The 23,125-nt window shown below is 39.2% G+C and overlaps 1 protein-coding gene across 2 annotated transcripts in view; it reads right to left on the bottom strand.

Annotated features, from left to right (window-relative positions):
• The window catches only part of LOC122661037, a 207,419-nt gene that overhangs the window by 134,632 nt on the left and 49,662 nt on the right, over positions 1-23,125 (bottom strand). For both annotated transcript variants that reach the window (XM_043856340.1, XM_043856341.1), the window contains exons 8-10: positions 12,033-12,240; positions 8,958-9,026; positions 8,757-8,836 (exon numbers count right to left, since the gene is read on the bottom strand). In XM_043856340.1, the coding sequence (XP_043712275.1) occupies positions 8,757-8,836; positions 8,958-9,026; positions 12,033-12,240 (357 nt within the window). The remainder of the gene's footprint in view (positions 1-8,756; positions 8,837-8,957; positions 9,027-12,032; positions 12,241-23,125) is intronic.

Here is a 23,125-nt window from a genome sequence, read left to right as displayed (position 1 = left end):
AAGAGCTAATCCAATTAACAAAAGCCACAGGGAATCCCATCTTTAGCATAACTTGAGATAAAAAGTCCCATCTTAGGGAATCAAAAGCCTTGTGAATGTCAATCTTCAAGAGAATAGAGGAGGCATGATTTTTCCTATCAAAACCTCTGAGTATATCATTGCAAAGAAGAATATTGTCTAAGATGTTCCTGCCTGGGATAAAAGCTGATTGGTTGTCACTAACCAGTAAGTCCACAACACTTTTGAGTCTTCGAGCAAAAATCTTGGCAATAAAATTGTAAAGAAGATTACGTAAGGCAATGGGCCTGAAATCATTCATAGCCGAAGCACCTTCCTTTTTAGGAATAAGGCAAAGAAATGTATGATTGACACCTTTGATTTGGCTAGGGTTGAAGAAGAAGCTTTCAATGGCAGCAATAAGATCAGTTTTGATGATATCCCAGGTAGCTAGAAAGAATCATATACTAAAACCATCAGGCCCAAGAGCACTAGACACCTTTAGAGAATGAATAGCTTCCACAATTTCATCATCTTTTAGGATGGAGCTCAAAGCATCAAGATATTCAGGAGGAATGAACTTGTTGAGCAAGTGACTTGGGATAGGAACATTTTCCTCCAGGGGAGCAATGAAAATACCTTTGAAATGCTGAATAGCCAAGTCCTTTATCTCCTTTACAGTAGTGGCTAGAGAGCCATCATGGGAAGTGAGCTGAATGATGGAGTTTGCATTGACTCAGGCCTTCACTGATCGGTGATAGTAAGCAGTATTGGAATCACCCAGGTCAAGCCACTTGATTCTAGATTTCTGCTTGAAGAAACTCTCTTCCCGAGAGAGCATGGAGGATAGCTCAATAGAGGCCTCTTTCTCGGCTTCAGCAAGAAGGCTATTGAGATTGTCTGTCTGCAGCTGAATCTGAATAGAGGCAAGTCTACCTTTACACTCAGCAACTTGATGAGTAATATTACCAAAAGTGTTCTTATTCCAAACCATGAGGGCATCCTTGATATAGCAAAGCTTTCTGGAGAAAGCAATGAGGGGTAGAGAAAGCAAAAACTGGTTTGTTCCAAGCTTCCATAACCGTGGGCAAGGAGGAGGGGTGAGAGGACCACATATCAAAATACTTTAAAGGTTTGGGACCAAAGGAAGAGTAAGGCTGGATGGCAAGAGAGATGGGGGAATGGTCAGAGATGTCTGGGTTATCAAAGGTTTCATGGGAAGAGGGGAAAGTAGCTAACCAAGCTTCATTGACTAAGACTCTGTCGAGCTTGCAAGAGATGCGATGAATACCAGCCCTTTTGTTGCTCCAAGTTAGAGGGAAGCCCGACCATCTAAGGTCATTCACACCAATGTCCTCAATACACTCATTGAAAGTGTCCATAGCTTCCAAGTCTAAGTGATCTCCACCTTGTTTTTCAGAACTGAACTTGATGACATTAAAGTCACCTCCCAAGCCCCAAGGACGGGACCCAATGCTGCTGACAACGGAACGCAAATCAGCCTAAAGGAGAGTCCTTTGAGAAGGACAATTGTGAGCATAGATCACAGTGAAGAAAAAGGAAAATTGGCCCAGGCAGTCTAAAAAACTTAGATGAATGAATTGGGAGGAGGAGGAAAGAAGAGAGTTGGAGATTTTGCCAGGATCCCAAAGAATCCAAATTCGGCCATTGGGGTGGTAAGAATAGTTGGAAATGAAAGACCCGCCCGGAGCAATAGACTTAAAAAAAAATTCAGAATTTTGCTCCTTAATATGAGTTTCAAGAAGGCAACAAAAGGCTGAACGAGAAGAGCGGAGACGGGAATAAACTGTAGCATGCTTCGAGGCAGAATTCAAGCCCCTAGTATTCCAAATAAATCCTTGGATCATTGGGAAAGGGGGAGAAGGGGCAACGAAGACTCCAAAAGCCGAGCCATTACAGACCGAAATCTGGTTTCACTACGATGTCAATGCCTATAAGAGCAGTCGAAGGGAGAGGCAAAAATTGTCTTGTGAGAAACCAGGGGACTATGAGCAACAGGGATGTCAGGCAAAGGAGAAGAGGCAACTAGGTTGAGAGAGCTATCTGGGTTAGGGAGACGACCCGACCCAGTAGAGGACTCAGGTAAAAGAGTACCCGGCACAAGAACAGACAAGCCCAAGTCAGTTGAGCCCAGGTCATGAGCATAACAGGCGCACATGATTACCACATGGGGGTTTGCTGTGGGAGAGACAAAAGGAGTGGGCCCCAACAAGGATGGGTCAATTAATCCAGGAGAGGAGATTAACTCCTTTTTGCCTCGCACAGACGAAGCCAGAGAAAGAGATGATGTAGAAACCGAAGAAGGCAAAGGGTGGATTTCCGTAGGAGCCATCGACAGAGAAGCAGCTGTAGCAAGAATACCATCGCAAGAGCTAGGAAAGGGAAGGTCAGCTGCTGTGGTGTCTGATACGAGACTTGCTGCGCAGCATAACCTCAAACTGAAGCTTTTCAGGACAAGTGCAAGGATCCGTATCCTTTGCGTCAGCTAGAAGGCTAAACCTGTTCTGACCCAAGGAGGAGAGCTGCTGCCTCGAGTTAACCAAATCCTTTGTGACCACCACAAGCAACATCGCTGCACTGTGAATATTCCAGTGACGGGATCTAGTTCACTTCATGCCACGAGAACAAGGACGATGCCGATTAGGTTTCAGTTGATGCAGAAGATCCTCCCCGGCATTCAAAGCCACAGCATCGGCATTCAGAGTCACGCCATCAGGGGGAGCAGGGCCAGCAGAGGCATGGACCAAGGGAGAACAAAGATTGGAGTCATGTCCAAAGGTTTTGCAGACCAGACAGCGCAGCGGCTTCCAATCGTAGTGCACCTCTTGCTCGAAAGAGTAATCCTCTCCTTTCACCGAGATAAAAGTGGGAAGGGGATCTCGCGCAGAGACTTCTACGCAAATCCTCGCATAAGCCAGCCTATCCTTTCGTCGGGTCCTCACATCAGAGAACAAGGGCTTGCCCAAAACAGAGCCCAAGGAACTCAATCCATCAGTACACAAGTAATGGAGAGGCAATCCATGCAAGGAAATCTAAAGAGGAATCGTGGAGAGGTCCACACGCCTGAGTTGCAAGTGACAATGCCACTGCAGGAGAAAGATGGGCTTCTTACCAACCAGCCAAGGGCCTCCCTCTAGCGCAGACCTTGTCAAGAGTGGAGGAGAATTTGAAGATAAAAAACCCATTGTCCAAAAGAAAAGTATCCAGATTTCCCTGGAGTCTCCACTGCTTGGAGAGGGAAACCTTAATGATATGGAAGGGCGGACGGAAATAGAGAAAGTTTCCAACGAGACAATTCTCCCACAACTTAGCTTCAAATTCCAGAACATCCGGAGGGCAAAGGGCCACCTTGTTCAAGCCTTCTGAAGAAGGAACAACGAAATGGAGAGGCAGTCCTCTGAATTATAAAGCTTTACTCGAAAGCTTTCCAACAAATGCAAGAATGCTTAAATCTGATTTATATTGAAGGAGTTATGTTCCGGTCAAACTTAATTTGGCATGCATGAATGCTATTTAAAATCGTTCTGAATGGAAATAAATTATTAGATATCAAAACAAATAAATATTTAACCGCTCTTTTGGTTTTTAGCAATGTTTTATCATATTAAGATTTATGGAATTTTTAGATTTAAGGATCTCTATAACAACCAAAACACAAAAGAAGGGGAAAAGGGTATTTAAAAGATAGTTAAGATGAGAGAAAGGAAGAGTAGAGATTTCAATCAAGTGAGGTGTATCAAGGATAATGAAGGAAAAGTGTTGGTAAGGGATGAGGACAATGTGAAGAGACGGGATGAGCATATTTGTGACCTACTAAATGGAGATAGATCGTGTACAAATGATCCGGATGATTACATTATTCAACAAGACACCACGTGTCATAGATATGTACGAAGGGTTAGTGTGGCAGAAGTTAAAGAAGCCCTAAGAAAGATAAAAGCAAGCAAGACACAAAGCCCAGATGAGATTTTGATAAAATTGTGGAAAACCCTAGGAGGTTGTGGAGTATATAGGTTAAGCAATCTGTTTAATAGGATTATGAACACAAGGAAGATTCCAGCTGAATGGCACAGAAGCATCGTAGTCTTGATCTACAAAAATAAATCCAAAGCTGCAATAACTATAGAGAAACATAAAGCTAATGAATCACACCATGAAACTTTGAGAGAAGGTTATTGAAGCCCGTTTGAGAAGAGAGACTCATATCTTGGTGAACCAATTTGGCTTTCTGTCAGGTAGATCCACAACAAAACCTATCTACTTATTGAGGAGGCTCATGAAAAGATATAGAGATAGTAAGAAGGATCTCCATATGATCTTTATTGACGTGCAAAAAGCTTATGACTAAATCCCTAGAGATTTAATATGGTATGTTCTAGTAAGGAGGGCTGTCGAGTATATATGTGGATGTAATTAAAGATATGTATGAGGGCGTGGTGACTAGTATGAGATCTGTAGGTGGTCAGGGCAAGGAATTCCCAATTATGATTGGGTTACATCCGGGATCAGCGTTAGGCCCTTATCTATTTATGCTTATAATGGACGACTTAACCAATAGAATTCAAGACGAGGTCCGGTGGTGCATGCTCTTTGCCGATGATATTGTTTTGGTGGATGAGAGAAAAACAGGGATAAACGCTAAACTAGAGCTAAAGAGATCAACCTTGGAAACAATAGGCTTTAAGATTAGTAGAATGAAGGCGGAGTATATGATGTGTAATTTTAGTCAAACTATGATGGTTACTGACATGGTGCGAATTGAGGAAAGAGAGATACCGCAAATTGACTATTTAGATATCTGGGGTCACTCATAAATAAAGAAGGTGACATAGAGGATTAAAGTGGGATGGATAGAGTGGAGAGGTGCATCCAGAGTGCTGTGTGACCGACGTAATCCTTTAAAGCTTAAAGGAAAGTTCTATAGGACTGTTGTACGACAGGCTATGATGTATGGGGCAGATGTTGGGCAATGAAAAAGTGTCATATTGAGAAGCTATGTGTAGCAGAGATGAGGATGTTAAGATGGATGTACAGAAAAACTAGGAAGGATGAAGGAATGATCGTATTAGAGCTAACTTGGGAGTTGCTCCAATCAACGACAAGCTCCAAGAGAGCCGTTTGAGGTGGTATGGTCATGTTCAACGAAGACTGAGGGATGCCCAGAAAGAGTGATGATCCCGATTGAAGGAGCTAAAAGACCTAGGGGCAAGCCTAAAATGACCATAGGAGAAGTTATGAGGAAGGCTATGCATAGTCTAGGTCTTGTACCAAGTATGACCTCGGATAGAGCCTATTAGAGTGCAAGGATCTATATAGCAAACCCCATTTAGCTGAGATTCTCCTGACTTGCTGGATTGTGCCTCTTTCCTCTTACTTTCATCTTTCATCTTTCATCTTTCATTTTTCTTTGGGAAAATTACATACCCCTACCCTGTACTTTGGTCTAATTACACCTTCCTCCCTTGCATTTTCTCCAATTACATACCCCTTCCCTCTATTTTGAATAAAATTACTATTACACCCCTGCCATTAGCATCCGTCTATTAAGTGCTGATGTGGCATCGTAAGATTTTTTATAATCCCCAAACTAACCCTGGGTCCTTTTGAGATGACCCATTTGGCCTTTTGATTAAAAACGAATCTTCTTCTTCTCTTCTTCATCATCTTCTCTTCTTCCTCTTCTTCCTCTTCTTCCTGTAACCCCACCCACCCCCACCCCCACCCCCACCCCCACCCCCACCCCCACCCCTACCCCTCTGCAATCCCATTTGATTAAAAACGATTCTTCTTCTTCTCTTCTTCATCATCTTCTCTTCTTCCTCTTCTTCCTCTTCTTCCTGTAACCCCATCCACCCCCACCGCTCTGCAATCTTGCTCCATTGTCAACAGCATCGGTGATTTCGCTGCCACTTCCCTCGGTGATCAAGATACCCCATATCTCTGCATCTTCAAAGTTAGGCAGAGGTAGACCATCCAAAAAGAAAGAAAATCAAGCACAGAGCTGAGATCCCTCTGCAAAAAAAACTCACAAACCCATCTAACTTTTTTCATTTCTAATAAAAACCCTATCTCCCACACCACATAAGAAACCAGCCATGATTTGAGCGAGGCCACCTGCAGATGGGTTTTATCGCAAAACCCTTTTTCCTCCTCTCCTTCACTCTGTTCCTCTTAGCAATAACAAAGATAATCCATCCATTTACTATGAAGTTTAACTAATTACCATATAATTTTCTCCACCGAGAAAAGAAAGGTAAGACAGTTGAATTTTTTTTGGTAAAAAGACAGTTGAATGGATGTTATGGGTTTCATTTACAGATTCAAAAAGAGAATCTTTATCCCTTTTTCACATATCTTCAATATTCCTCAAAGAGAAATTTGATTTTGGACCTCCAAAACCATTCTTTCAAGCCTTTTATATGCTTCGATGGGCGAAATCCAGCATATGAACATGAAAAGGGCTGCCATGGCTAATCCCGAAGTTGCAGAAACTGAAAAAAAACCCATCTTTCTACCTCTCCCTTTCTCTGTTTCCTCTCTATTTACAGATTCAAAGTTGATTGATTCTAAGGGAGGACAGCAAAAGGTATTTCTAGATGGAAATTGGGGGTTCAAGAATGCTGGGAGGAGGGGAACAGATTTTGTCCCACGCAGAGATTTAGAGGCAGATTCAGGAGCTGCAAAGACTACAGTTAGCTAACCAAGAGCAACAACCCGTGTTCCAGAGAAAAAGTGATGAGAACCTTCCTAGGGAATATGCTGGGGAATACTACAGCCAACGGGTTCCTGAGAAAATGGTTCCAGCGACGATGTCGATTCCAGCGGCCTAAACTCAGCTTCTGCTCAACTTAAACAGAATTTCTACCAAAACATCTGCCTCAATGTTGAAAAATATGTTCGTAGTGTTGTTGAAAAGAAGTTCAATGAAACTTTTGTGACAGCCCCTGGCACTCTCAGACTCTTCTTCCATGATTGTTTTGTTCTGGTTTGTAGTTTCTTTGGAACTGTGTTTCAATTTAATTGATTCAAGACCGACCTGTCTTTGTAATGCATAAAAATCTTCCTAAAACTTCAATCAAACTCGCCTGAAAATCCTTAGCCGCAAAGCAAGACCTATCTTTGAACTCCACTAACGGAACGAAGAAAAATCGAAATCGAAATAAAGATTGGGGGAATTAACAAACTAGAAACACCAAAAGAGACTCAAAACCCTAAAAATCACTTAGTAAAACAAAGTGGAAAATCATTAGAAAACAACATCACTAAACCCTTACAAACTTGGAGCTTGCTGGAAATGAATGCTAGACCTTCGTTTTCCTCTGTTAGGGGTGTTTTAGGTTGAAGATGAAGATAGGGGTAGCAGTGTAATTTTACTTTTATATTTTAATACAAGGGCAAAATAGTCTTTTCCAAACTAAAACTAACAGCAGGTTAACACCGTCAGCCAGAGGGGGTCTGGATGTAATTGAGGAAAATACAAGGAAGGTGTAATTGGGCCATAGTACAGGGGAGGGGCATGTAATTTTCCCTTTTTCATTTTATTTTACATCTTTCATTTGTCATTTTGCATTTTTTCATTTCTCATCTCATTCCCATCCCTCATTTGTCATTTTCCATTTTTCATTTCTCATCTCATTTCCCCTTATTTGTTTAGACCTCAGTTTTCCCTACTTTGTTTTGTTTGGATCCATGTAGCCGACCCTAATAAGTTGGGTAAGGCTAAGTTTGTTATTGTTGTTGTTGTTGTTGGTGGTGGTGGTGGTGGGACTTTTAGGTTAAGAAAAAACCCAACATTTAAAAGTTGAAAATTGCACCTACCGCCGAAAATCCAGTTTTTGTTCTTGAACTGGGAGGCTGACTTTTTATCTTTTTAGAATTGATTTTTTTTTTAACTAATTTTATTGGATTCAAATAGGAGGTATTTGCTTATTTATGAATAATATCTTAAGTAAAAAATACATTTACTTAAATGATATTGGGCATGAAAAACTGTTTGTCCTGGTTTCGAGCCAAGTTTCTTCAAGTTTCGATGGAAACAAGTGAATTTATATAGGTGTTCAGGTCGAAACTTGCAAAATTACTGAAATATGGTCGAAACAGGGTCGAAACCATGCAAAACCCATCGAAACTTGGTTGAATTAAATTCAACCCATAACTCGTATCAGTAGCCTGCTACTTCGGTCGAAACTGCAGGTTTTGACCGAGTTCTTCCATGCTGGTCAGTGCTCAAACCTCCATGGAATCTGTACATCTTGGGATAAGGCTGAGTCTGTCCAAACAACTTAAAACAGGAATGAAATTAATTAATTAAACTCCAAAAAACTAGCCCACAATTTGGTTACTTGGTGTGAACCAGATCTTGAACCATGGGTTCAATGGTGAACCAGAAAATTGACCCAAAACCAGAACCACAAGGGTTGTTGTTATCATGCTCCTGCATTATTTAGTGTTACTGTTCACAAGTAGCATTCACAGCACCAGAACAGCATCTCTCATCCCATATATTGATATTTATTTTTTATTTTCTTCTTCAACCTTTTTCTAAGAGTTATCATTCAGCAGTGCTATTCACAAATCAAATAATCATTTAAACCTCATACAAAATGTTTTTATATCAACAGCGATGGTGTGATACTCCTTGACCTATATATATATATATATATATATATATATATATATATATATTACAGGATAAAAAACGAGAGATTAATAATAACAATAATAGCAACAAAACTTACCTCTTTCTCAGCTGACAATTGTCTAAATAATCCCAAAGAATCAAGATTTGTTGTAACTGAATCTCATTCAATACAATGACCTAATAAAATAAGGCAACACAACAAAAAAGATCAAATAACAATTCTGATCAGCATGTCAGAAAATCAGCAAAGTAAATAAATACAAATTACATATATGCCTTAGCATCACAAAGGACCAACCAATGCAGTTAATTCAGCAGTAATGGAATACTGCGGCGCACCATTCTCAATCTTTCCAGATCTGTTTACCTACATGAAACAAAGAACTCCCAACATAAAAAAGTTATAAAAACCAGTTGATACACTCCAAAAATTTTCAAAACTAGGGTTACGTTTAAGTATGGGATTTTCTTATTGACAGCTTTTGAAAATGACATAATTATAAGTCATTTTCAAATTATTTGCAAAACTCCTTTTTACCACCGACTTATGGAACTTTTGGGAATACGACAAGGGGAAATCAAAAGAAGGTTACAAGATCTAAATACACCTATAGAGATGTCATTTAGACAGTTCCTTTTAATATTGAGAATGCACCATAGTTGTCAGACCAAAATTGGCTGTGATTATCAAACCTACAACCTCATACCCAGCCAGAAAACAGAAGAGCTTTCTTAATTGAGATATCCATATTTAAACGATAATTAAATAAATTAAATATAACAAATATAAATGAATATAAAATTATTAGATACAATTATTAAATATTAACAAATATATACATAGAATTCGAAATTCAAAGGCAAACTAAATAAAAAATGCAATTCCAATTATCTTATTTGATTATTAAATTTTATTTCAATTTAATTGGATTTCCTATATATTTAGTTTTTTAGTTATAGTTTAGAAAATATTTTATTTTGATAAAAATGAGGGAGATTTATTTTTATAAGAACATGTCTATACCATATCAGAAAAATCAAGTGTAACATAGGATTCCTTTCGATGAATCTTGAAACAAGACATGACCACAACAAACAAACGAAACAAGATGGTTCGATCAAAAGTCATTGTTGCCTCGACTAAGCAATTATGTATAGGAAGTGCAATCTACAACAAGCACTATAATGCAAGGACATATCCACAACCACAAGAGCAGTCTAGCAAGAACACAACTTTAATTAAATAAAGAAATAACAATCCAACTAATGCAAAAGTCGACATTGAACCAGGGAAACCACCGGGAGAACGATTGCAGCCAGGATCAACACGATAAGGATCTATTAATGGTGTGCAACAACAGAAAACCTTAAAGATGATTGGGAATTGACTTTGGTCTTCACAATAGTTTATTGCAGTCACAGAAACAGCATAGCAGTGTATATCAAACAGGGAAGGGAGGAGAAGAGAAGAAAGAAGAAGAAGGGGGTAGGGGAATGGCTATCTCAGCCTGGGTCTCTCAACCATAGCTATCCCAGCTGTTCAATAGAGGTTTTACTCCAATAATCGAGTGCAAAAATGCCTCAAAACTTCATTCATTAATTCTGTCCCAATCAATTACAATAGTTGTCTTTATATAGACTGAGGCTAGGCTACAAAAATAGAAAGTAAAACTTAGAAACTGTTTGGAAAATAGAAACTAATGAAAATAGAAATTAATGGAAATAGAAACTAAATGAAATTAGAAACTACTAAAGGCTTTATAACTCAGCCTTCTAAACATGCAAAGATAACCAAATTAGAAACTAATATATAAATTAGAAACTACCTAATATAAAATGAATTAGAAACCAAGCCTAATAAAAATAGAAACTAAATAAAGTCTTCAAGTTGCGTTCAATCTCCACCAGTCTGTCCATATCAGCCCCAAATCACTGTTCACGTGAACAATGTCCCGTAAACAGTAACATTTTTTTTTTTTTGAATTTTGTCTGTCTTCTTCATGCTTCTCTCTGGGCTGGTGCTGCCTTAGGTGATGCTCCATCGAACCAACAGAAACTTGCCACATCATCAGACCAGGCTGCGTCTCATAGCAGTCGAATCCACAACCTTGCTGGGCTGGTTTTGGGGCTTGTTTCTTGCGGGTACATATGGACTTGTGATCTACATCACCAACACTCCAACTACATAGCTAAGCCAGCACCCTTACAATGCTTTGAAAAATAGAAACAGCTTGGCTTACTAGTTACTACTTCGGGACTCCACTGAACAAAACAGAAACCTACTAGATCTTCTAAACTCTTTAAGAACCCAACAACTAAGACCACTTTCTAATTTTCAATCTCGGATTCCACATACTATTTGACTCCATTTATAGACTACAAATGTAGCATCCCCCATGAGCGCTCCCAAATAAAGAAAATAGAAAGTGAATTTAAGCTACATACTGACATCTAATTTGAAAAAAAAAATAGAAATACAGCCCCAGTCTACACCTTGACTGTAAATTAGCCATAGCTCTTCGAAAACAACTTGAAATTGCAAGATCTTGATATATCTGAAAAATTAACTAAATACGCTTCCAAGTGGAACCTAAATCATGCCAAACAGAGAAGTTCTGCAGTAGCCCCAAAGGTAGGAGATGGAAATAACCCATATAGTGACTTGACATCTTGTGCAGTTCAAGATGCTACCATAGTTTGAAATTTCAACCGAAATGTCAAAATTTCGACGGCATATATCGTTTTTGACACTTATTGAAACGAAATGGAATGCCAACTGAAGGGCCTTCCATGTTTCTGTTTTTTACCCAAAATGGACCATTTTGCCATTTCAGCCATTTCAGCCATTTCAGTTTCAACCAGGGTCGGAATCCCAGTCAAAACCAAAATCTTGAACCTTGGCCCCAGCATCACATCTATCCCCTTTAATCCATCTCAATTCCAAAGTGATGGACAATTTGGAAAGAAAGAAATACAAGGATACTAGAAAAATAAGCTGCCTATAGGGTGCAATGATGCCAGTGAATTCGATTCTCAACCTCAATGATATGAATAACCTGCCTCAGTCTTCTTTTGGTACTAACTTCATGTCTATTGTATGGGATGTTTGCATGACTTATAACTAACCATATCAGAGATACACGAGGATACACTTCCCTTTAACAATTTTGGACTGCACATACATAAAATCACCCATCACTCAAAAGAAAATGAAATATAGTGTCACTAATTAATTTTACAAAGATATAAATCAAATAAAAAGAACCAAAAAAAAATAGTCAACAACGAGAGAACCTTAGTGAATGCAATAATAGGAAAAAATTAGAATGAAATAAAACCCCAAAAAATAAAATAATGTGTTAATCATACATACCACAAGAGAAACTGCTACATCAAGTGGGGCTAGTATGTAATCACATTTTTCATATCCCAATACTGGATCAGTAAGCACCTTAGAGTCACCAATGTTCTCAATATCAATACTACTCAGAGATCCGGGAATTGTGCTACAATAAATTTCAAGACTTGAAATCTCAACAATCTTGTTGACTTGACCTCCTCGAAGTATACCAAGAGATGACCTAGAAAAGAAAAAGACAAAAAGAGTGAATCAGGAACTAACTCATATTCTAAACTACAAATAACCATGATGCAAAAGCACTCCCACCAAGACTTTTACTTTGTTTAATTTTTTTCATTTTTGATGGGCAACAACAGAAACTTATTTACACTTGTTAAGATATTGGGGCCCGATTGTGTAAGTCACGATAGAGGGAGTCCCTCTATCGTGGGTATCTTGTTTCTATTTCTGTTACTTCTATTTTAGGAACGTAGTTTACTTTATTCTCCAACTTTTCTAGGATAGATTTTCCTCCTTATTCTTTCCTATTCTGTGTAGGAAAGTTTCTGATTGTAATACTTAGCTTCGTTTATTATAAATAAGATATTAGTGCGGGGAGACTGTATCGGCTCTGAGTTCTGTCCAGGAGTCTCTCCTCTTCTCTTCTCTCCTTCTTTGTCTCCTTGTTTCTCCTTGCCACTAGTATTATACTCTGATGTTGTAACATGGTATCAGAGCGGTAACTAGTACCTGATTCTCCACCACAATTTTCGTTTTGAGAGTCGCTTAAGTTTCTGGTTTGAAGAAGGAAACCCTAGTTCATAGAAGAAAGAAGAGGAACTAGGGTTTTGTATGGGTTTCAATAAAATCTGAAGTATGGTATGGTATCATACCTGCTGTTGATTCGATTGTTGCTGAGAAATTTCTACTACTATCATGTTCCCTGCTACGACTAGTAGCTGATTTATAATCGATTGCTGCTGATTGCTTTACTGCCACGATAGGGTTTGATCTATTGACATTTTGAATACTGTGGATTTGCTGCAATGTTTTTCAACTTCAGATTTTCTGTTATAGATGTGCTGCCATCGTGGTTGATTGCTGCTGATTATCTAATTTTTCTATCCATTGCAGAAAATACTATCGATTCTGGTGTGGCTGCTACTATTTGCAATCGATTCCTTGCTTGCGCTTGGTTCGCCGCCTCATGTTTTGAAGTTTTAATGCAGTTCTCCCCTTGCTGCTTCTTCATGCTTTAATTTGCTTAAAAAAAAATTCTGCTTCTTCATTCTTTTTATCTTTTTCTTTATCCTGGTTCTTCGGCCATAGTCTATCCAACGCGAGGTTGAAGAAACCTCATGATTGTTGTTTTAATTCTTTTTTATTTTGGATTCCAGAGCTATCCCCATCTTTACCATTATATCACTAATGTCCCACGAGTCTATCATGCATTAGTTGCTTTCTTTTATTCATTGAGTTCCCTTTTATACCCTTATCATCTTCCCTTATCCCATAATATCCATATTTTATCCTATCTTCCAATTTTACCCTTAGCCCTACTTGTGCTTTACTTGGATTTCGTCTAATTACAGCCATGCCCTTTCCTTTTCACATTGAGATAATTACAATTCTACCATTGACCCTTGCTATTGCCTGTTTTGTGTACTTGGGTGGGTCCACACTGAAGCCAATTGGGTATTTCGACCCGGTTTTTGCATCACTTGGAGATTGCATTAATTATTTACAGAATTGCCATTGGACTTACAAATTAAACAGTCATATATATTTACCATATTATTATTTGGTGGGCCCTTGATCACATCAATTTGGGGTTTCAATTTTTTTAAGATTGGCACTTGCATGACACTTATTTGCTCCAGTGAGGGGAGATTGGAAATTATTTATTGGGATCCTGTTGCAACGCTACCATAATAATTATTGGATTTTTTATGATGGTGATTATTGGTGGTCATTATTTGTCCACGTGTAATGTTACACGCACGGGGGAGATTGGAGCTAATGGATGGTGATTCTTTGTGTTGCTTGATTGGAGACCATTATTTATTGGGAGATTCTTAATCTGCTTGTACTCAAGTCATCAGCTCATAACATCAGCATATTACCAGTGGGCCGTAGCAACCTTATGCTACATATTACCAGTGGGCCGTAGCAACCTTATGCTACATATTATCAATGGGCCGTAGCAACCTTATGCTACACATTACCAGTGGACCGTAGCAACCTTATGCTACAATCGTGGCTTACACAATTGGGCCCTAATATCTTAACACAATTGTACCTTACAATTTGTTCTCTAACTGTTGCTACTGATGACTGCTATGAAATGACCTGATGAAGTTTTCTCCAAGGTTCTACACTGATGTTTGTGATGCTTCTCCTTCTCCAACGTGTATGTTTTTCAAGAATGAAGATCATGGGATGTCCTTGTTGTTGCAAGTTGGAGCTTTTGTTTGATATATGTATACTCCAGCTTGAGGGGGAGTGTTAAGATATTGGGGCCCGATTGTGTAAGCCACTCCCTCTATCGTGAGTATCTTGTTTCTATTTCGGTTACTTCTATTTTAGGAAGGTAGTTTACTTTATTATCCAACTTTTCCAGGATAGATTTTCCTCCTTATTCTTTCCTATTCTGTTTAGGAAAGTTTCTGATTGTGATACTTTGCTTCTTTTATTATAAGTAAGATATTAGTGCAGGGAGACTGTATCGGCTTTGAGTTCTATCTCAGGAGTCTCTCCTCTTCTCTTCTCTCCTTCTTTGTCTCCTTGTTTCTCCTTGCCACTGGTTTTATACTCTGATGTTGTAACAACACTGAAATATGTTGTTTGGAAGCATAGAAAAATACATGCTTTTTTGTTTTTACAATGGAATCTCTTAAGTTTCATTTTAACCACACGTTCCCCCAGGGAGCATGCACAAATAAGCATAGAACTAAAACTCGCAAGATCTCGACGAGTTTCTCGGTTTTTCAAAACCTCGAGACGAGATCTCATGCAATACGAAAAATTACCTCAACTCGAGCGAGATGTCGCGAGATATCGACCCAAACTCCTTATATGAGTGTCAAATCTTGACCAAGAGGCGAGATCTCGATGGGAAATCTTGGTATACAGAGACCTATCTATGCAAACCTTGGTATACAGACACTTATTTATGCAAGAAACCAGGACAGACACTTATTTATGTCTAATATCATTTAAGTAAATGAATTTGTATTTTATTTACTTAAGATATTATTCATAAATAAGCAAATACCTCCTATTTGAATCCAATAAAAATAGTTAAAAAATAAAATTTCCAAAGGAAAAAAAGTCAACCCCAATGCTAGGGTTTTTCTCAAATCTAAATATTCCAAAAATCTTAATAGATGTCCAAAAAAAAATTTTCATTCAGAGCGATTTTGACAGCATTCGCACATACCAAATTAAGTTTGACCGATACATAACTCCTTCAATATAAATCAGATTTAAGCAATCTTGGACTTGTTGGAAAGCTTTGTTTTGAAAGCTTTCAAAATAGTCCAAGATTGCTTAAATCTGATTTATATTGAAGAAGTTATGTACCAGTCAAACTTAATTTGGTGAGCGCGAATGCTGTCAAATTCGCTGAATGAAAATATTTTTTTGGGCATCAAAACAAATGAATATTTTACCGCACTTTTGGTTTTTAGCAATGTAATTTTAACATATTAAGATTTATGGAATTTTTAGATTTGAGAAAAACCCCAACATTAGAAAATTGAAAATTGCATCTACCGCTGAAATCCAGTTTTTGTTCTTGAACTGGGGGGTTGACTTTTTTTTCCTTTTGGAATTTGATATTTTAACTATTTTTATTGGATTCAAAAAGGAGGGTATTTGCTTATTTATGAATAATATTTTAAGTAAATAAACATTTACTTAAATGATAATAGACATAAATAAGTGTTTATCCTTTGTCTGTCGTGGTTTCTGGCATAAGTGTTTATCCTAAATCTGATAGTGCCTTTGTGTTTAAATAGCCCAAAATAAGCTGAGTACCAAGTTTCAGCCCCAAAATAGGTCTAAAGCCAGCGAAACCAGCCATCGAGTTTAAAAAAAAAATACCCCAACTCGTCGAGATATCACCAAGATCTCGACCCAACTCAAAAATTTGGCTAGTCGAAACTTGTACTCGAGACGAGTTTTAGTTCCTTGCAAATAAGAGCTTTCAAAAATCTTCCCCTGACTTGCTAACAAATAAGATGAAATGCACTTATTTGAGTATGTCAAACAACTCAAACAAGTGGTTCTTTACTTCTTTATGTTTTTTTTTTTTTTTTTTTTTTTTTGGGTGAATAAAAATTTCATTACTGAAGAAGGAGAAAGAATTTACAAGGCCCCCAAAAGGGGAAGAAACAAAACAGCCACTCAAATAAGAGGGCTAGTAGGAACTAAAGAGACAGAAGAGAGACCCCAGGATACAACAATGTGCCTGTTCCTTGGGGAATCAATACAAGAAGAAGGAGGAGCAAAAGATAACTTTGCTTTAATTTCGAAGGAAATGGATTCCCAAATCTGGTTGTAGGACCGAGATTTGGAGGTCCATTTCCTGATATTACGCTCCATCCAAATATGGTTTAGGACTGTACAAAAAGCCATCTTGCCAACAGAGTCACAGATGGAAGATCCTCCAAAAGTCATATCAACCCATATCCACTCACGGGAAAAAGGGAGGATTCTTCTTGGAGAAGGCCAGCATTTGGCCAGGATTCCTTTCCAAATAGCAGAAGCAGTAGGGCATAAAAAGAAGAGGTGATCCAAGTCTTCCATATTGTTCCAACAGAGGCAGCAGTTGGGGGGGACTGAAATCTGATGGCTGTTGAGGAAGGCTTAAGTAGGAAGGCAGTTCAAGAAGATCCTCCAGGCAATGAAGCAGTGGTGGGGGATATGATGTCTGAACCAAAGAAGCTTCCTCCAAGGGACTAAAGGGCCTCTCATGCGAACTAAGTTCCAAGCTGCTTTGGAGGTGAAGGTGGTGGAATTGTTTGAGGACCAACAGATACAATCACCTCTGTTCGGAGGCCTTCTAGTGATGAGATGAAGGTCATTCCAAAGGAGGTTCAGCTCAGGAATGGATGTAGAAGGAGGAGACCAACCAGCCTGTCCAATGATATCAGCAACCAAGGAGAGCCTGTGGAGACCCAAGGCATAGATGGTTCTGGGAGTAACAGAGTGGAGGAGAACCCCTCTTGGGTGCCAGTGATCCAACCAAAGGAAAGAAGAGAGGCCATCACCAATCTGAGAGCGAATGGAGTGAATCACCAAGTGACGGTTGGCAAGAATCTTACGCCAAACCCAAGAAGAGTCTATGCTGAAGCAGTCCAAATAGAATCTTGACAGAGACGCCCCGAGTAGATCCAATCAACCCAAATGCTCTTCTTTTTTAAAGCTAGCTTCCAGATTAACTTGATGATACCTGCAGTGTTCACTTCTTTGATCCTTCGGATTCCCAAACCACCTTCCTTCTTAGGTAAGCAAACAGAAGCCCAACTGAGGGGATGGAGGAATCTAGAAGAGTCGTTGCCCTTCCAAAGAAAAGATGCGAGGAGGGATTCCAAAGACTTGATAGTTGAGCGCGGGAGGACAAAGATACCATACCAGTAAATGTAAGAGGCCTCCAAGGCTGATTTGATAAGAATCAACCTGCCTGCATAAGATAATAACTTGCCCTTCCACAACTGAAGTCTTTTCCGAATAAGGTCCAACATAGGGGTGCAATGGTGAGCTAAAAGCCTGGCAGGGATCAGAGGCAGCCCTAGATATTTGACTGGCAGATGACCCTCAAGGAAGCCTGATTTGTCAAGAAAGTTTGCTTTGTCCGACTCAGAAACACCAGCAAAAAATAAGAGAGACTTGGCCGGATTGGTGCAAAGGCCAGAAAGCTCATGTAAGTGTTGCAGGCAAAGCAATATAGACTGAAGCAAAGTAATGGAGGCCTTAGAGAAGATCAAAAGGTCGTCAGCAAAAGCCAAGTGAGTCGGCTTGAGAGTCCTACACTTTGGCATAGGAGAGATGACCTGCTGGTCAGTGTACAGTTGGGTTTTCCGAGAGAGAACCTCCAAAGCTAAAGTGTACAAATAAGGAGAGAGGGGACAGCCTTGACGAATGCCCACCGAAGCACCAAAATATCCCGCCGGGCTTCCATTAACCAAAACAGAGAACATAGAGGACGAAATGCAGTAGGGAATCCAGTTGACAAAGACCAAAGGAAATCCCATCTTGATCATCACTTGAACTATAAAGTCCCATCTGAGAGAGTCAAAGGCCTTATGTATGTCAATCTTCAGGAGGATAGAGGGAGAGTGGTTCTTTCTGTCAAACCCTCTGACAATATCATGGCAAAGGAGAATGTTGTCAGCTATGTTCCTACCAGGAATGAAAGCTGATTGGTTGTCACTGACCAGGAGATCCACTACACTTTTAAGCCTTCGAGCAAGGATCTTGGCAATGAATTTGTATAACAGATTGCAGAGGGCAATGGGCCTGAATTCCTTCATAGAAGAAGCTCCCTCCTTTTTTGGGATTAGGCAAAGGAAAGTGTGGTTGGTACTTTTGATCTGGCTAGGGTTGAAGAAGAAGCTCTCAATGGTAGCAATTAGATCCACTTTGATGATATCCCAAGCAGCTAGGAAGAATCCCATACTAAAGCCATCAGGGTCAGGGGCACCATTTACCTTGAGGGAATGGATAGCAGTCAAAATTTCCTCTTCCTTTGGGATGGAATGCAATAAGTCCAGGTGATCAGAAGGAAGTACCTTGTTGAGTAAATGATTTGGGATAGTAGTTGTATCCACATGGGCAGCACTGAAAAGATCCTTAAAATATTGAACAGCCAACCCTTTGATGTCTTGAACTGAGGTGACCACAGAGCCATCTTGAGATGTGAGCTGGAGAATAGAGTTTGAGTTAACTCTAGCTTTCACTGAACGATGGAAGTAGGCTGTATTTGAATCTCCTAAGTCCAGCCATTTAATCCTGGATTTCTGCTTGAGGAAGCTTTCTTCCCGAGTGAGAAGGGAGGAGAGCTCAAGGGAAGTACCTTTCTCTTCTTCAGCAAGAGGGTCATTGAGGCTATCTGACAGCAGCCGAAACTGAATGGAGGAAAGCCCATCTTTGCAGTCCTTGACTTGCTCAGTGATGTTGCCAAAGATATTAGTGTTCCAAACTTTGAAAGCAGCCTTAACATTGCGAAGCTTTTTAGAGAAGGCAATGAGAGGGGTGGAGAAGGAGTAAACAGGCTTGTCCCAAGCTTCCTTAACCGAGGGGAGAAAAGTGGGCTGAGAGGACCACTTCCTTATGTTATAAGCACCATAAGCACTTATTTTAAGGCTTGCCAAATCCGAAGCTCGGCCATAAAGCAAAGGCAGCACCATCTTTAGTTCAGTAAGCGACTTGCTTATGGGAAGAACGCTTGTTTGCAGGAGCGGTAGGATAGCTAGCTCGGCTCTCTACTGACTTGGTACGGAGTTGGGCTTGGACTTGGGACCGATTCCTTAATAGGGCTCTTCTTCCGATGTAAGGAAATCACCAGTTGTTTGGAAATCCACCTTGGCTGAGAGCTCCCTCTCTTGATCTTTTTCTTTTAAGCGAAATGAGACTTTCATCTTAGGTGCCTACCCAAAAGGTACGGGCTGTAGCTCCTTTAATAAGGGTAAATGGGATCGTCTGCAACAACTTTTGTCCTGTCCTTCACCTTAAATAAGATCAATAGCTGCCCCAGATGGTTGGTTACTTTAGGATGTGACGGAAATGAAATCGGGCGATGACTCGACCTTAGCCCTCGTCCAAAACCTAGCAACCAGATCGTTGTGAACCACAAAATGTTGCGGTAGAAAGCACAAGAGATGACAGAGAAGCACAAGGAAAGGAAGGAAGGTCCCAGGCCTCTCTGACCTACTATGAGCTTAGCAACAGAGTATGCCCAAAATAAGGACAAGTGGCATAGCGATCCCTCATCAAAGTGATTTGACACCACATCTCGACCAGATCGTCCCTGCAGAGCGATTAACAGCGTCTTTTCTTTGGAGAGAATTCCTTTTCATTTATTGTTGTTAGTGCTAATTGAGTCGTGTATTGTGAGTGTTACAGATCTGGCTCTTCCAAACGGCCACTAACAAGAAGAGCAAAGGGAAGCGGGGGAATCATAGATGGCAAAGGGGGCAAAGAAACAAAAATAATAATAATAAAAAGCTCACAAACCAAGAAGCAACAAACCAACGCACCACTAAAGAAGCTTCCACCATACCTCTCCAACAACACCAACCCTCTGCAAAGAGATAACTCCCTCCTACAAAGCAGATTTTTTTTAGATATCTAGGGCTAAACTAAAAGGGAGAGGTGGTGGGAAAGCATAGGTCCAATTAGGATCTAAAGAAGGAGAATAAAATAGTAAAGAAATAGGATCCAAAGAAATTACTAAAGAAATTAACTAGACGGTGAAGTGAAGAAAGAGCATTGAATGAGGTTTTAACTTTGGAATGAAAAAAGTCAAAGCTCCAAATTTTTAGGCCATCTTTGGAGCATAGAAAGAGATCTCAGATGAAACTAACAGAAACCATTGAGATATCTCATTTCGACCGAGGTATCTCGGTTTCGCAAAAAACCGAGACAAGTTAAGGTGGGAGTTTAAAAAGTACTGGATTCCGGTTGGTTTCGACTAGTTTTGACCAATTTCGACCTATTTCAACATGTTTCGACCATATTTCACTAGTTTCAACCTGAATACCTATATAAGTGTCACTTATCCCCATCGAAACTTGAGGAAACCTGGTTAGAAACAAGGACAGACACTTATTTATGACAGAAACCAGGACAGACACTTATTTATGTCAAATATCATTTTAGTAAATGGTTTTATCCATTTACTTAAGATATTATTCATAAATAAGCAAATATGCCCCCATTTTGAATCCAATAAAAATAGTTAAAAAATAAAATTCCAAAAGGATAAAAAGTAAACCCCCTAATTCAATAACAAAAACTGGATTTTTGGCGGTAGGTGCAATTTTCAACTTTCTAATGCTGGGGTTTTTCTCAAATCTAAAAATTCCATAAATCTTAATATGGTAAAACCCTGATAAAACCAAAAGTGTGATAAAATATTCATTTGTTTTGATGTCCAAAAAAATATTTTCATTCAAAGTGATTTTGGCAGCATTCACGCACACCAAATTAAGTTCAACAGTAAAAAACTCCTTCACTATAAATCAGATTTAAGCAATCTTGGATTTGTTAGAACTCCCGCAATGGGAACCTAACACATGGTTTATTGACATTAAGCTGATTAAATAAATGGATCATAGGTTGGTTAAATATTTAGTTCCGCTTAGGCTGTGTATTTTGTTCACGTGCTACTAAGCCGCACACAGGATCCTAGACGAACGATCTTAGACAAGTTTTGTACTCTTTCGGGAATACAAATCAAGCCTCTCGATCTTTCATTATAGCCCGAGAAGTATAAAGAATTACAACCTCCATTCCACCAAAAATCCTAGGAATTCATTGATAGTTGGAATAGCTTTGTAGACCGGGTCGGATGATATGCTTTAAAATCTTTCTAAATTAACATTTAGACTATTCCTTCGGCTGGCCATGATATTCCTTTTAGCACTCTACTAAATTGCATTTCCTCCTTAGTGACTCCCTATATGAATGAGAATCTCTGTGGAATTCCTACTGAGAATGAGATTTGGGAAGCTGTCTCAAAGCTTGACCCTTACAGTGCCTCTGGACTTGATTGTTTCAATGGCCATTTCTTTATCTCTTGTTGGTCTATTATCAAATTTGATATGATTGAGGCTGTCCAAGATTTTTTCAAGGGAGCAATTCTTCCTCAAATCCAAGATTGCTTAAATCTGATTTATATTAAAGGAGTTATGTACCGGTCAAACTTAATTTGGTGTGCGCAAATGCTGTCAAAATCGCTCTGAATGAAAATATTTTATTGGACATTAAAACAAATGAATATTTTACCGCACTTTTGGTTTTTAGCAATGTTTTTACCATATTAAGATTTATGGAATTTTTAGATTTGAAAAAACCCCCAGCATTAGAAAGTTGAAAATTGCACCTACCGCCGAAAATCCAGTTTGTGTTCTTGAACTAGGGGGTTTGACTTTTTATCCTTTTGAAATTTGATTTTTTAACTATTTTTATTGGATTCAAATAGGGGTATTTGCTTATTTATGAATAAAATCTTAAGTAAATGAAATAAGAAATATAAAAACATTTACTTAGGTCAAAAACCACAAGCACCATTTTGAGAGTTTTATTTTTTTTTTGGAGAAAATAGTTCATGCATTGTGTTTTGAATGTCAAAAGTAGGCTGTATACAAAACATCAGACCTAAAAAACCATTTCTGGGCTTCAAAACCAGTCTCGAGTTGGCTGGAAAAAGCACCAGGTTTCGACCAGTTTCAACCATATCTCGGTTTCGGTCTAGTAGAAACCAAGTCGAAACCCGAGATTTAGAACCTTGCTTTAGAGCATGCAATGAAATACAAATGTGCAATTAAAATACGCACAGATAATGACTTTTAACAAATAGAATACATTCATTATAAAAAAGAAAGGGTAATATATCACTGTTCAGTCGAACTGGTGTTTGTGCATTGTCACAAGAGTAGATATCGTAAGTTAAGTTTCAGGAAGAGTTTTTGACGCAGACGGAAGGTTCAAATCTGTAATAGGGAGATCAGATCTAGTAAATAGGGAGGTTAGGGATACGATAAAAGGAGAAGACGACGTTTTAAGATCAGATTCTGATCTTGAATGAAGAGAGAAGTTGCAGGCTGTTGGGCGGTGAACAGTCAAGTTCAAAACAGACCACAATTTTGAGGTGTAGCCGTGTAGGTGAGGAAGGGGCTGGTGTGTTGTGGAAGAGATGAGGAATAAAAGGGGTTAGGTTTAAGGGTTGTAAGGTTGTTCAAAGGACTGGAAGATGAAAGGTCTAGTTGAGTTGCAGGTTTAATGGAGATGGGTTGGAGGTTGAAGATGTAAAGGAGGAGATAGCTGGGAGGGTTGTAGATTAAGATAGAAGAAGATGAGAGGGAGTACCATGAGAGAGAGCAGAAGAGATGAGATTGAGA

The sequence above is a fragment of the Telopea speciosissima genome, chromosome 5 (assembly GCF_018873765.1).
Source record: "Telopea speciosissima isolate NSW1024214 ecotype Mountain lineage chromosome 5, Tspe_v1, whole genome shotgun sequence".
NCBI classification, from domain to species: domain Eukaryota; kingdom Viridiplantae; phylum Streptophyta; class Magnoliopsida; order Proteales; family Proteaceae; genus Telopea; species Telopea speciosissima.
The sequence above is the reverse complement of the archived record's forward strand: the minus strand, read 5'-3'. Positions and strand labels throughout refer to the sequence as shown.